General features: G+C 40.8%; 2 protein-coding genes across 4 annotated transcripts; both read left to right on the top strand.

Annotated features, from left to right (window-relative positions):
* Positions 1–2,342, top strand: stmn1b (stathmin 1b). 2 transcript variants are annotated; one of them, XM_063486608.1, is made up of 6 exons: positions 47–95; positions 482–565; positions 1,172–1,215; positions 1,409–1,581; positions 1,689–1,880; positions 1,962–2,342. In XM_063486608.1, the coding sequence occupies exons 3-6, from the start codon at positions 1,200–1,202 to the stop codon at positions 2,019–2,021; spliced, it is 441 nt and encodes a 146-aa protein (XP_063342678.1). In that variant the 5' UTR covers positions 47–95; positions 482–565; positions 1,172–1,199; the 3' UTR covers positions 2,022–2,342. The 2 variants fall into 2 exon arrangements, with proteins under 2 accessions (XP_063342677.1, XP_063342678.1); XM_063486607.1 differs by lacking the exon at positions 482–565 and having other exon boundaries at positions 1–95.
* Positions 2,343–7,031: 4,689 nt separating this feature from the next.
* On the top strand, positions 7,032–13,007 carry paqr7b (progestin and adipoQ receptor family member VII, b). Of its 2 annotated transcripts, XM_063487550.1 has the most exons (3): positions 7,032–7,181; positions 9,520–10,580; positions 11,439–13,007. In XM_063487550.1, exons 2-3 carry the CDS (start codon positions 9,526–9,528, stop codon positions 11,638–11,640), a joined length of 1,257 nt encoding a protein of 418 aa, XP_063343620.1. In that variant the 5' UTR covers positions 7,032–7,181; positions 9,520–9,525; the 3' UTR covers positions 11,641–13,007. The 2 variants fall into 2 exon arrangements, with proteins under 2 accessions (XP_063343620.1, XP_063343621.1); XM_063487551.1 differs by having other exon boundaries at positions 9,520–11,552.
* The last annotated feature ends 1,557 nt before the right edge of the window (positions 13,008–14,564 follow it).

The raw sequence follows: 14,564 nt of genomic DNA, 5'->3' as shown, positions 1-14,564 counted from the left end.
GTGGGTTTTGTGCGCCAAGGTGCAGATGTTAGCAGTTTGAATAGAAGGACGAATAAGGTGGTCGAGGTCTGCTTTTCAAGCTGAAGCACTTGACGGTGAGGACAATGGTCTCATGTATGTGTTTAACCAGCCGTTCAGACCACTGCTGGCAGACTTTTAAGAGGGTTTTGAACATTTGTTTGAGTAGTTTGGGGTTCAGATTCACAGCACTGAAGTAGTTATTAATGGAGTTAATTGCTATGGCCGCTGTGCAGAAATGATGGATTTTTATTGCATTAAAGTAGATGAAAAATATAGATTTTTAAATTTAAAATGTTTTGACAAGTATAGTCGACAAAATGTTCTGCTAACATGTATCCATACTTTCAGAGTTAATTAATTATTTTACACTAACATTTTTTGTTGTTGTTGATGTCTATCGGTCGTTACATTTTGCTAGCAAACTTAGGGCTTTCGTTTTATTTTGTTTTTTATTTTTCAGGACAACTTTTCAAGTGCAGTTTTGTGTCTTTGTTTTCACTGCACTGTCTAATCAACGAGGTCTTGCCCCGCCCCCGCCTTTTATGTAAGTTCCTGTAAAAAAAGAAAAAAGAAAAAAAAAGGCAGCAGTCTCCACCTGTGGGCAGGCGGGGGTCTTATAGCATGGCTTATTCACACCATTTTGTTCTGTGCTCTGTTGAGCTGAGAATACCTGGGGCATCATAGAGGTGCAGAACTTGTTTTGCTTGACAATTAAATTAAAGTCATGTTGTGACTGGTAAGTTAACGTATTATATAACGTTGTTTATAACTGAATATGCAGTTGGTGCTCGTTTTATAATTAGAGTTAATGAGAAAGCTGTGACTCATTTTATCCACACGCAAACCCACTTTTTTTAAAAAGGAAATAAATCAATTCACACCAGCATAGTTGACAGATTTTAAGTTTACACCTGGGAGATGGAAAAGAAAAACAAACCTAATGATGAACAGTCCACACTGATAATGATCCACTGTGTGTGTTTGTATTTTTCCAAAGACATTCATAACAATGAAATGTCAAAACATGAGCTGCTTCCATCAGCTCCATACATTGGGAAAGTACATGAAAAGTTCTGCATCCTTTAAAGTGTCATTGATGCTCTCCCAGTTGATACCAATTAATGTCTTTTTTTTAAATATCTTCTTACAGTGGTATTAAAGGCAGCACTTCTGATAAAATGGCAAGTTCTGGAGGTAGGTATAAATTGTGTGCAATGGTTTGCTCTGTTCTAGCAGCTTTTACACTTTAATGTTTTTAAATTTTACAGTGTGTTGCTGTGTGGTGTTAGTGTTAACTAAACAGGAACTGCAGCTGATATTTGAAGTTCAGGGTCACCCTGCAGCTCCATCTTTCTTTCTGGCAACGCTAGTGTTTCCTGTTTTACAGACATCCAAGTGAAAGAGCTGAATAAGCGTGCATCGGGTCAAGCGTTTGAGGTCATCCTAAGCCCCTCGACCCCAGACGCTAAGGTGGATTTTCTGTTGTCCCCGTTAAAGAAAAAGGAAACTTCACTGGATGAGATTAAGAGGAAACTGGATGCTGCTGAAGAAAGACGCAGGGTATCTAGATTGACAGCAGGCTTTATGAGCAGAAACAAGGAAATAAGTGTAGCCTGTGTGTTTAGAATTCTGTAAAGTGCAACAGTCGTGTTTTGTCTGTCTGTCAGAGCCACGAAGCTGAAGTGCTGAAACATCTCGCTGAGAAGCGAGAGCACGAGAAGGAGGTCATCCAGAAGGCCATTGAGGAAAGCTGCAACTTTAGCAAGCTGGCCCAGGAGAAACTGAATCAGAAGATGGAGGCAAACAAAGAGAACCGCACTGCCAGGTTGGCAGCCCTCAATGAGAAGTTTAAGGAGAAGGTAGGCTCTCAGTGGTGCACCAACATCAGCTTGTGTAATATTAAAAATAATAATGTTGTGTTTCTTCTTATTTTTTAACAGGACAAGAAGCTTGAAGAAGTGAGAAAGAACAAGGAGGCAATGAAAGAGCGAGATAATTAATCCCCTTTCGATCTCTAACGCAGTTTTCACACCTCCAAAGATAAGCTGTATTTTTATGACTGACGTTTAAACGCAGTTTTGTGCTCTTTTTTGTTCGGATTATGCTGTTCTGATTAAGTTGGTTAGATTGAGTCAGGATGCAGTCTGACTTTTTTGCTGTAGATTTCACTTTGGCAGCTGGTTATATTACCTTCTTTAAAGAAGCATTTGCTGGTAATAAATTGGTCCTTCTACTTCTTAATGTTGAAATACATCACATGCTGTTGTAAACTCTTGGTAATGCTGGATGTTATTGTAGACTGTCCAGTACAGTCCCATTGTTACACCATTAAAGTTTTTATCCTTTTTCAACTTTCTGTACTGTGATGATTCATCTACTAATTATAATGAAGATGTTATTATAGCTTCATGCTGTATGGTTTTAGGACTCCTCTGACACCTGCTGACAGTTTTACATTTTAAGGGTTTTGCTCATTTTTGCTGTTTTGACCCTTCTGGCCAATATGAATGGAAAAAAGTGGAGTGAAATCTCCCCAATTGAACTGGTTGCAAACTTAAGCTAACAGTGAGACTGCAAACTGATAGCAATGTTAGAGTCAAGAAGTTTTATTTAAAAGGTCATGAGCCAAATTCTGTAGTTGTGCAGGTATGATCACAGCTAAGACTTAAACAGTAATGTGTCTACTAAGTTACCAGTAGCCTCTGAACTTGACTAGATATAGCGTCTTGAATGAAAGACACTCTCACGCCACTGATATGTTTATCACGGGTCAATAAAGCCTTTCTAAATAAAAAATAATTTGATACAAGACGTGAAAAGAATAATACTTTATATCAACAAGGCAGTTTCCACATCAGCTACATGTTGTCTGGGAAAACATGACAAAACTTTGTCACTAGAAGTGCTTTTTAGCACAGATGAAAGGATGTATTTTCTGCATGTGCTGGTCTCTAACTTATGCAGATTGCTGCCAACAAAAATCTCATGAATTAGTTATGCACGCACTGCCCTTCTTTAGATGACTGGAAAATACACTGAATTACACTTAGGTCCAGTGGATTTTAAATTAAACTATCAAAATGTGACTGAAGTGCATTGTACTCTGAGTCAAAGCTGCTGGAGAACACCCAATCCATTTTCTTAAAACCACCCAGGTGGAACAGTAGAAATAAACTCACTGAAAAAAACAGCATAGAGCTCCCTGATTCCTCAGCTTTTAGCTCAGGGATTAGCCACGTTTGTTGATATCATGAAATGCTGGTGGGTGTTATAAAATATTGCTCTATTTCTTTTTAATGATGTAATATCTGTAAATTACGTGAAACTTTCTGAATAAAACAAATAATTCTTTAAGTGGTCAAAATGCCAAAGAATAAAACTGATGTATCCGAGCACCTTTACATATACTATAATGCCATTTTAAATGCAGTGATGTATGCATAAACTGCACAGGGGTGTTAGAGAATGTCATAAAGTAGCATTCTTGTGCTGGAGATGAGCTCAGGGAGTGTCAAATGCTCTCTTAGCTGTTGGATCTGAAAAAAATTATGTGAAATTTTAGAGGCTTATAATTGTTTAATGTTTTTTCTTATTTACGGCTGACTTCACATTTTCCTAAAGAACCTGTGACTGTGGACTTTTTCAGGTTGATGTAAGGTAGCACCTGCTTGCCACATGATGTTCCGTTTTGTGTAAGGACATAAAGTTCTCGTCAGTTTTTATGGGTTTGTTTACCTTTGCTTCAACTTGCACAGACTTGCAGTCAGTGTGTAACCGGTCGCCCACGTTGGAGATGCCACTCAGTGCCAAGTGGCACTGGGTAAGTGTTGATTGTGTTCAGTGACCTGCTTGACATGTTTGATTATTGAAGTTTTAGAGTGTTAAGAGCTTCAAGTTTTGGTGTATAACATATTTTATTCCCTTAATTGGTATATTAGGATTTTCTTTTCCTATTTTCCCCCATTTTTGTTTTCTTTTGGAATCTTATTCACATTGTGAAATACAGTTCATTCTCTGTTTATTGCTTGGTTATTTACAGAATGTCTTGAACAGTAAATTAAAATTTCTTCTGTAGAATAAATTATAGTGTCTCTCTTAATAGTTTAATGATTTGCAGTGGTCTAGCTTCATGGGTATTAAACTTGTGTGCCGTGTAAGTTTAAAATAATGATAATCTGTACAGATTATCCACAGTGTGAATTATTTACACAATGACACTGATTTACATAAAGTCAGGCTTGTGGATTAACCTTTTTCCCCCAACTTACGTCAGCTCTTCATCTTCCAGTTTGTCCCATTAGAAGTCAACACATTTTTCTTTTCCTGTCCTTTTAATCTTTATGCACCACACCAGCTACCTGTATTCTCCTTCACCACCGCCATCCTTTAGTGTACCATCTTTTCATTACTGGCACCATTTCCAGTCCATTTAACATAGTAGCTGCTCTCACTACCATTGTGTAAACCTTTGTCTTCACTCTTGCTAGTATGCCCATCTGTGGTAAATAATTTCTGACACATGTACTCCACCGTACCTCTCACCTCTTGTTCACGCATCAGTCACTTGGTGCACTTGACCCCTCAACCATTGCCACCTCAGCTAACCAATCCTCTCACCTGTCCTATCCACTGTCCTCTCTCTCATTCATGCACTGTCCTGACTTTCATTTGGGGTTTTTTCCCCAGAGGATATACTCTCCAGGATCTTCCTGACTTGCTCTGTACTCTCAATGCAGATCACAATGTCGTCTGCAAACAGCATAGTCCACAGACGCTCTTGTGGGATCTTGTCTGCCAGCGTGTCCTTCAACGAAAGGGCTGAGCATCGACTCTGTGTGTAATCCCACCTCCACCTTGAACCTATTTGTCACTTCTACCGCACACCTCACTACCATCTCTCTTCCCTCACCAATCACCCTCACATTTCTGTCTCTCTTAACTTCCTCATACAGCACCACACTTCTACTTCTGTGCAGTTCCTCATTATTTGTCTGCAAATACAAACAGAAGCTTTCAGACCTCGTATTAAACATCGCATCTGTGGTGTTTGTTTTGCTGCTCGTTAATCATTAGAGCTCTTCTTAACCTAGCTTCCCCTAATATTTACCGTTACTTCATTGCTACATGGATTTATTTGCCTTTTGTTACTTTAGCAGTAACATGCTTCTTCTCTGCTCACACACACATTGTGTCAAACATCCCTGATCAAACATCCCTCAAACCATCCCTCATGAAAATCCTCATACCTTTCATCCTCATGAACTTTCTCTCCTCTTCTTTGCTTCAGAGCACTCCTTTCAGTCTCTCGATCCTTTTGCTTATCAGCATATTTTCATCCTAATCCTTCACAACCCTTATCTTTTACATATCCTATATGGTAGTCAGTGTAAGACCTTTTCTCCATCCTAAGCGTGCAACCATGGCTACAACTGTCATCTAACAGAAAGATATAAAGTATCTTTATCTAAAATATTTATAAGATATAAAAAGAAAAAGAACACAACCAGAAGAACAGAAGAAAAATCTTACCAAGCTAAAATCCAATAAACAGTATCAATGTTACTATTTTTGAGAACTACACCTGAAACAGTACCATCCATTTTACCATATGATAAACTGTTTACCATTCAGATCACATTCTAAATTGCCCTAGGAATCATCAATTAGCCTAATATCGCTAGCTGCATGTCTCTGAACTGTGGGAAACAGAGGGAGAACATGCAATCTCCACACAGAGAGACCCCATCCAGATGGTGGAATTGAACTCAGGCCCTTCGCCTGTGAGGCAACAGTGCTGAACACTGCACCACCGTGCCGCACTGTGTTACAGGTGTTCTTTGGAAGTTTAATACTCTGTGTTCACCGTATACAGTAAAAATGTTTATATAAGAGTGTTTGTGTTGGAGTCTTGTATTGCTCCCCTCGCGCGCAGTTCTGTACAATCCCTCTTTGTCATGTGTTTGGAGGAAACAGCTGAACTCATCAGCCTGGAACTATGTCCTATAGTGCACTGCTCCTACCCTGTCTGATCACACAGGGGACAAAAGCTGGCCTGACTTCAAGAATCGTTTCTCAGTATTTTCTGGATTTCTCTGGATTGCTGGACAGACTTTTTTTTTTTGCTACACAAAGATGTGTGTTCAGCTCATGGTCCCCAGAGCTGAAATTAAGATACAGAGAGGATAAATACCCAAAAGACCAACACATTATTTTTTTTTTTCTGTTTTAGGCACGCCTCTTAAATCCGTCTGGGAATATAGACTGAGTAGGGTGTTTGGCTGCAATTAAATGAAACTTTGTTACAGAATGCTAAACAATGGAAAGACTATAGGCTGTAAACTTAATCTGACCACAACTAAGAAGCAGGGAAATTGCCTGTTTTGATAAGCAAATTAGACCCAGTGGAGTTGGCATTGTGTTATAAAAGGTATGTCTGAAGCTGAGACACTGAAGAAGCAGTGCCGTCCAGTTTTTATGGGCTTCACGATATCTTGTTTTAGTGCTTTGTTACAGTACTCAGGAAGAACTGTGTGGCAACTGTGCAACTCATTTGCACAAGTGGTGACAGGCCGGTTGGCTCTCGTGTTTAAAACGCTTGTTTTGAAAAACAGCAGAACTTTTAAATCTTTATTAGGGCTACTGAAAGATTCATCAGCCTGTTCCCACAGAGGGTAAACTACATGCAGGTGAGTCTGTGTAAACAAGAGGGGAAATGCAGCATTGCACAGTTTTGTGGTGCTGGAACAATGAAACGCTCATTAAACTGAGGAATAACTAAATATATTAATATCTGAATATCTTCTTAACATAAATTTCAAACTATTTTAGAACAGGTCATAACACTTAGCTAACGGCGGCTGGACGTATATACATATGACGGTGGAAGATTTTCTGTGGGGGAGTGGGCTCGTTTGCCGGGCGTTAGTTATCATTGGTCGAATGGATTTGCAGGAGGAGCCTTGTGTTTGCTGATTGGCTAGAACATCAGTCCATTCACCAAGCGATGTCCTCCCTCCCAGCGACTGAGCCGTGAGAGCCGCCAGGCGCCGCTCCCGTCACGTTTCTCTGCTGCACAATAATGTTATCCATGTTCTCCACGGCTCTAACTCGTCCATCCTCTCCTGTATCTTCGGCTTTGGATTGATTCTCCCGTCGAACAGGTATGTGTATTTATTTTGCCATTAGCCTCAATCTATGAATTATCTAGAACGTTCGTTGCATCACTGGAAGGATGCGCCTCGAACGCAAAGCCCTGTCATTTTCTATCATCGTGCAGCGGTATTTCTCGGGCTCATTCAGCACTAATGCCTCACTGCAGAGCTATGTGGTGTCCACGGGGAATCGAGGCGAGACGATGGTCGGTGGAGAGGTAAATGCAAATTCATCCCGGCCACTGGGTGTCAAGTTTAAAGCAGACCGATGGCGATCAGGTGCAGGCTTGCTCGGGGGGAATTGGCTGCATCAGGCCCGTAAAGGCCCGCGTTTAATACCCACTAGCACTCACACACACACACACACACACACACACACATTAGCGTGCTTTTTCAGTATTTTCGAGAATTTTTCTTTCATCCATAAATATTTCAACGTGCATCGCAATTGTTGGAAGCGGAGGGTGTGGACGTCGGATGGGGTTATGTTACGTAATCCCCCCCTCATTCATCACTCCACGCCATCCCTCCTGATCGCCGGCCCTTGTTCATCCCACACAGAATGATCTCTGCAACGCTGCTGCCTCAGCTCTCTGCCTTTCCTAGTCCCTTCTCCACATGTTAATCAAAAGAAGTATTGATGAATTGAATTACCTTTTCTCACTATAGGGGTCCCTTAAGTACGCACATGTGACTCAGCATTCTGAGCGTAGCTTACAAAATCTGATTTAATTGGCCCAACAGAACACAAAGAATTTGTTGACAGGAAGATTTATAGAAACTTTGTATTTTCCCACAACGTGCTCCAAACTGAGCTTTATTTGAAAAGGAGGAGCTAAACTACTGTGTGGTAGTTTAGCTGCTTAGTAGGCACAGATCATGGTTTCTACTAACTAGTTATACTGTGATATTGGTGTCTTTTTGGATAACTGTGTAGCACACTGTAGGTAGATTACCCTCGTCAGTTTGCTTTACCCATTAGTACTTTCTATGTCAATAGCAACACCTTTTTAGCTGCAGGTCTTTTAGATGAAACCCCATTTTCAAACCCATCGTGCATTTTTTAAACTTAGCCAGTAGGAAACATTCACTCTGTGTCAAGTGCTGCACTTTTTGGGAAGCAATTTCTCCCCATTTTCAATCAGTGCAGAATTTATGAGCTTAAAGGCAGCTGAGGTGAGAGCTTTATTGTACCCGAGGTCCTGTGGTGTGCATCCACCCTTCAAAGTGATGCATTTTGGTGAGTGCAGCGTAGAGGCTTCATGACACTTTCAGACACACAAATCAGCTTGTTAAATTTTGGAGAAGTTACCTTTGGTCCTAGCAGATGGTTTCACCTCTCTGAGCCTGGTTCTGCCTGAGGTTTCTTCCTGTTAAAAGGGAGTTTTTACTTCCCACTGTCACCTAGTGCTTGCTCGAAGAGGCCGTTTGATTGCTGGGGTTTTCTCTGTATTGCTGTAGAGTCTTAACCTTACAATATAAAGTACCTTGAGGCATCTGCTGTTGTGATTCGGCCCTATATAAATACAATTGAATTTAATTTCAGACGGGAAACACTTAAAGCTGCGCTGAGCCATAATTTTTTGTTACCATCAGTGGATCAGAAAGGCTGAGGGGGAGCTTAAATTGTTTCTCTCTGCAGACAATATCAACTAGTTGGTCATCTTTATTGGAGCCTTTTAAACTACTGATTTATAGATCACTGCTGTTTATATCTAGACTCTTATCAACCCCACTTTTAGCCAGAGGAGGCCATGTTATTTTTAGCAGAAAGCTTTTCAAGATAAAACCCACTGCACACCACCAGCAGGGCATCTAACAGAAGAAACACAGTTGCATAATTAGCTGCCAAGAAGTCGGAAATGTTCTGATGTTTGACATGTGACAGATGTAACATTAAGTCAAGTTGTCACATAGTTTCACTGCCCCCTGGTGGCCAAAAAATTCATTAGATTAAATAAATTAATTTAGTTTAGAATTTTTCATTTAACAGGGTGTTACCCCAATTTCATGTTGCATCTGATGGCTTTTATATTCAGTCATTCTGCTGATTTTTTTTAAATAATAAAAGCAGTGAACAATGAAAAAGATGTCAAGTTCTCCAGTGCCCATGGTGAACTGTGTGACGATGAAAAAAAAACAACCTAAATCACCTAAAATCATAACCTGTGCTGTTTTTGGGTGTCATTCTGCTCAGTGATCCAATGACCGCTGCTCAGATTTGCTTTGTGATATCAGTGGTATTGCAGGAACAAACATGCAGCAGAGTTTATAAATGTGTTCATACATGTTGACACAAGTGTGGCTCAAAGCCAGGTATTGACTAACCCTCCTCTTTGGTCTACAGTTCGCCATGGCAACGGTGGTGATGGAACAGATCGGTCGCCTGTTTATCAACGTGCAGCAGCTGCGGCAGATCCCTCAGCTGCTCGAGTCGGCCTTTCCAACCCTGCCTTGCACCGTAAAGCTGTCCGACGTTCCCTGGGTGTTCCGCGAGCGCCACATCCACACGGGGTACAGACAGCCGGACCTGAGCTGGCGGTACTACTTTCTCACCCTCTTCCAAAGGCACAACGAGACCCTCAACGTGTGGACCCATCTGCTGGCTGCCCTCATCATCTTGGTGAAGTGGCAGGAGATCTCGGAGACGGTGGACTTCTTGCGAGATCCTCACGCTCAGCCCCTCTTCATCGTGCTCCTGGCAGCTTTCACCTACCTCTCATTCAGTGCTCTCGCTCATCTCCTCTCTGCCAAGTCGGAGCTCTCCTACTACACCTTCTACTTCCTCGACTACGTGGGGGTTGCCGTTTACCAGTACGGGAGTGCTCTGGCACACTACTACTATGCTATAGAGAAAGAGTTGCACACTACTGTGCAAGGGTTCTTTTTGCCCGCTGCGGCATTCCTGGCTTGGCTCACGTGCTTCGGCTGCTGCTATGGCAAATATGCCAGTCCCGAGCTGCCCAAGCTGGTCCTCAAGCTCTTTCAAGTGGTGCCCTCAGCCTTGGCTTACTGCTTAGACATCAGCCCCGTAGTCCATCGCATTTACAGGTGCTACCAGGAGGGCTGCTCCGACCCGATTGTGACGTACCACTTCTACCACGTGCTCTTTTTCTTAATCAGCGCCTATTTCTTCTGCTGCCCTCACCCAGAGAGCTTGTTCCCTGGGAAGTGTGACTTCATCGGGCAGGGTCACCAGATCTTTCACGTGTTTGTGGTGGTTTGCACCCTGGTGCAGATTGAAGCGCTGCGAACAGACTTCACAGTGCGCCGCCCCTTGTACGAGCGTCTTCACGGGGATCTCGCGCACGACGCTGTGGCGCTCTTCATCTTCACTGCCTGCTGCAGCGCCCTCACCGCGTTTTACGTGCGCCAGCGCGTGCGGGCCTCTCTCCACGAGAAGGAAGAGTGAGAATTTAGACTATTTAAAAAAACAAACAAAAAAAAACAACAACAAATAAGTCAAACAAAGTCTCATTTATTTTACTCTATAGTGACTGTTTTAAAATAACTTAAATGTTTTTGTCAATGAAAGTTATCAGCTCGTGATAGTGACTTCTGATTATTTCTTCTCTGTGTTCTGCCAAACAACAGTGAACTAAATATTGACTAAGGCGGTGTTGCTGTGACTTAAAGGGGGGAAAAAGGGGGCTCTTGCAGCTCATCTGTAGCAATGCGGACCCTGCAACAAACCCTTACATCCTAACTTGTCTTTATTTATTTATTTTTTCTAGACGGTCTGAAGGAATGTTTTACTTTACGAAAGAAAAAAAGTCTTTGTGCACAGATTAGCAAAAAAATTGAGAGGCTAGTTTCTTAAGTTGCCTTCTTAATTGTATTTGGAAAAAATCTGACTGTCTTAATCAAATTGTAGCATTTGAATTTAATATTTATAGTCCCTCAGACTAACTTTTAGCTCCTGTTAAGTTTTACACTGGTGCTTTTCTCAATGTCCCGATATTCTTTTGTGTTTCTTTGGGTTTTCGTTAGTTTTAGATATCAAAGCAGGGATTATTTTTCCATTTCCCAAGGCGCTAACACTAGGCCACGCTAATGTTTCAACACAGTCAACAAAGGTCGAAACCCAATTTGAAAACCAAATATTTTACCTCCTTATGAAAAGCAGACACTTTTCTTTGGATTCGATGACACTCTGTTGAAAAGGAGGCTGGCACTCTACACTGGTTAAAAGATGAGCGGAAGATTACTGATGTCTCCTTGTTGTTGTGACAATGTTAATCTTTCTCTTTTTTCTTTAATTCAAAGGGCTGGAACTTCAGCTTTTGCCTTTTCACATCCCGTGATGTCAGTGCTTTGCGTGAATCATTTTCATTGTTGGTCGATCAGATTCGAGTCGTGGAAAAAGGAAAAAGCTGCGTCTGACCTGCTTTTAGTATGTTTTGGTTTTTTTTGTATGATGAATATGTATGTGCCTCTACGCATGTCTTTTGGTATATACCGTGGATAATAAGTGTGTGAATGTCTATGAAAGCTTAGCCTTGCACTTCTTTCTTACCCTGTAAATAGCTGTATTTCTCTTGAAATTTTCTTTGCATCCCATTTTCTCCCCACCTGATGGCATTTGGAGCTGAATGCGCAATATTTTTCTGTGGAATACAGCACATTACTCTTTTGCTGCTTCCTTTCAGAGCGTGTTTTGTGTCCTCCTGCCCATCAGACTGTAATGGGTATGAATATTGTAATTTCATACTGCCGCACTCTGAAGAGTCCTCTGGTTTATCTCTTTGGTTAATGGCAGTTCTTATAAAAATATCTCACAAATATGGCTTCTGTGATAACGCCGCTTGGATTTTTATCTCACAAAATCTCAAATGCCAGAAATGATCTATATTAATGACTGCACTCCTTGTTCATGACGGTGCTTTAATGTGCCAATGAATCTGTTATTGCTTCAGGGATGGCTTTACTGAAAGATGAATGAACAGACAGAATGCAAGACATCGATTTGAGTGGAGATTTAACCATAATTCTCTTGATTATAAACCTTCTAACTGGTCTCATCATGCACTGTCTAAATCCACACTGTATATATTTATATATATATATATATATATATTGTAGCTGACAGCACTGGCTGTGTTTACATGCATGGAGGCTGATAATGCGGTTATTCTGGTTTTCTCCTCAAATGTCATAAATCAGAATAACGTGGTTAAGTCTGTACTCCTGCTGAGAGAAATTATGTTGTGAAGCTCTTGTGTATAAAACAGATTTTCCGCACACAGTCTACAATCTAATGCTTCACTGAAATGATCCATTATGGGCTAATCATTTCTAATTGGCAACCAATGTCTCTGAAACCTCTGCACAGCCCTATCTGTAACATAAGGGTGTTGTTGTGACCATCAAAGGGACCAAAACAACTACTTTATAGATTATAATGTCTTTCCTTTGTGTTAGAGAGAACTTAACTTTCTTGAAACTGGAGGGGAACAGTTACAAAGTAACAAGTATTTTTTTGCTTAACTGATTATTTGTGGCAACAAAGACACTCTGTCACAGGTTGTCTGCGATACGTGCCGATTAAACCGGAGATCTTAACTGGAATAAGGCCAGCACTCCATGCAAGCGTGTGTGTGTGTGTGTGTGTGTGTGTGTGTGTGGGTGTGTGTGTGTGTGTGTGTGTGTGTGTGTGTGTGTGTGTGTGTATGTTCAAACGTAGCCTCTGATACTACTGAGGGTTTCCCTTTATCCTGTTCAGAAAAGTAGGTTGAAAGGGACGAGAATGTCTTCTGCCTCTAAAAATACGTGTAACTGACTGTACTAATATTCTGTTGTATTTAAGAAAATAAAGTGTTACGGTACATTCAGAAATTCTTCTATGTTGTTTGTATTGATTCTAAAGAAACTGAAATATCCAGTTTGCCAACTCTGCAACAGTCGAACAGCTGTGAAACATTTTCCTTGTGAATATGTTTGAGGTCACGTCTGAATTTTACCTGCCAAATTTAATTTCAATGTGATGGCTGCACTTACAGCCACACAGGGGTAATATCCACCATATTAGTGTAGAGGCTTATACATAACATTGCATTCACATTTGTCTTTAAATATAGGAATTAATTTACAGGACAATGAATAACTGGTTTTGGTTTAGAGTTAATTCACATATCCACATAACACTGCATTCTAAAATAAGTGCGCACATTTTAGTTTACACTGTTATGTATGATTAATCTTTTGTTTTCTGAGTTACCTTAGTTGCAGCTGCTCCAGTTCCTTGATTCAGGAGCCAAGAGGTGGAAAAGGGGCGGAGCAAGCCTTGATGGAAAACTGCAAATTGGCTCATTCCATAACTCGGGACCATGGGGGGAATTAGGTTTTGCGTGTTTTACCCCTCTGTGTTTTTGTGGGCTGATCAGCCACTATTTAAGTTTCCTCTTTGTCTTTTTAAGTTAGGTCAGTTTGTTTGAGTTATCAGTATTGTTGTCAACTTTGAGTAGAGTTCTGTTATTTTGACCTCTTTTATGGGCCCAAGATTTGGATTCTTTTTGCATCATTTAACCAATTATGTCTTGTGGTTAAATAAAAAATCCTTTTTTTTTTTTTTTACTTTAACCTGTGCCTAAGTTTCCTTTGCTGCTCGGTCCATCACATTCAAACATTTGATTTAAATATTTTAAAGGATCATAAATGACTGAAAACTGTTTTTCTCTCACTCACTCATGGAAATATTGCAAGGTTGTTACTTTCTGTAACATGACCCAGGAGAGAAACTGACTCCAGTTCCTATTTTTATTTGTAGAATTAAGATCCTTGTGAGTATACACTCACGGCCACGCCAGATATTAACAACAGGCCAATCACATGGCAGCAATTCAACATTTTACATGTAGGCATTGTGAAGATGACCTGCTGAAATTTAAACAAGCATCAGAATTGTGACGAAAGGTAATTTGCGTGACTCTGAACGTAGCGTGGCTGGCTGCTTGGTTTGAGTATTTCTGAAACTGCTGATCTGCTGGGATTTTCACGCACAGCCATCTCTAGGGTTTTACAGAGAATGGTCTGAAAAAGAGAAACTATCCAGTGAGAGGTCAGAGGAGAATGCACAGATTGCCTTGAGATGATAAGAAGAATAAGTAACCCAAATAAACACTTGTTACTACCAAGGTATGCAGCAAAGCATGTTCAACCGTGAAGCAGATGGTCTACAGCAGCAGAAAGTGGAAACTGAGGCTACAGTTTGCATGGGTTCACCAAATATTGGACAACAAAGGATTGAAAAAACACGGCCTGGTTCTGGAGTCTTGATTTCTGATTGGACTACAGGTACTGATGGTGAATTTGGCCTAAAGATGAAAGCAGGGAAGCGTCCTGCCTTGTATTTAACAGTTGGTTGGCTGGTGATGACAGTGTAATGGCATGGGG

This window comes from Pelmatolapia mariae, linkage group LG10_11 (genome assembly GCF_036321145.2).
Source record: "Pelmatolapia mariae isolate MD_Pm_ZW linkage group LG10_11, Pm_UMD_F_2, whole genome shotgun sequence".
In the NCBI taxonomy this organism is placed as follows: Eukaryota; Metazoa; Chordata; class Actinopteri; order Cichliformes; family Cichlidae; genus Pelmatolapia; species Pelmatolapia mariae.
The sequence above is the reverse complement of the archived record's forward strand: the minus strand, read 5'-3'. Positions and strand labels throughout refer to the sequence as shown.

Bases quoted from the DNA above. Each gene is read 5' to 3' on its own strand.
- paqr7b (XM_063487550.1), top strand. From the start codon at position 9,526: ATGGCAACGGTGGTGATGGAACAGATCGGTCGCCTGTTTATCAACGTG. The intron at 10,581-11,438 runs GTGAGAATTTAG...TTTAATTCAAAG, and splicing joins TCTCTCCACGAGAAGGAAGA to GGCTGGAACTTCAGCTTTTG.
- stmn1b (XM_063486607.1), top strand. The intron at 1,582-1,688 runs GTATCTAGATTG...TCTGTCTGTCAG, and splicing joins CTGCTGAAGAAAGACGCAGG to AGCCACGAAGCTGAAGTGCT. The intron at 1,881-1,961 runs GTAGGCTCTCAG...ATTTTTTAACAG, and splicing joins ATGAGAAGTTTAAGGAGAAG to GACAAGAAGCTTGAAGAAGT.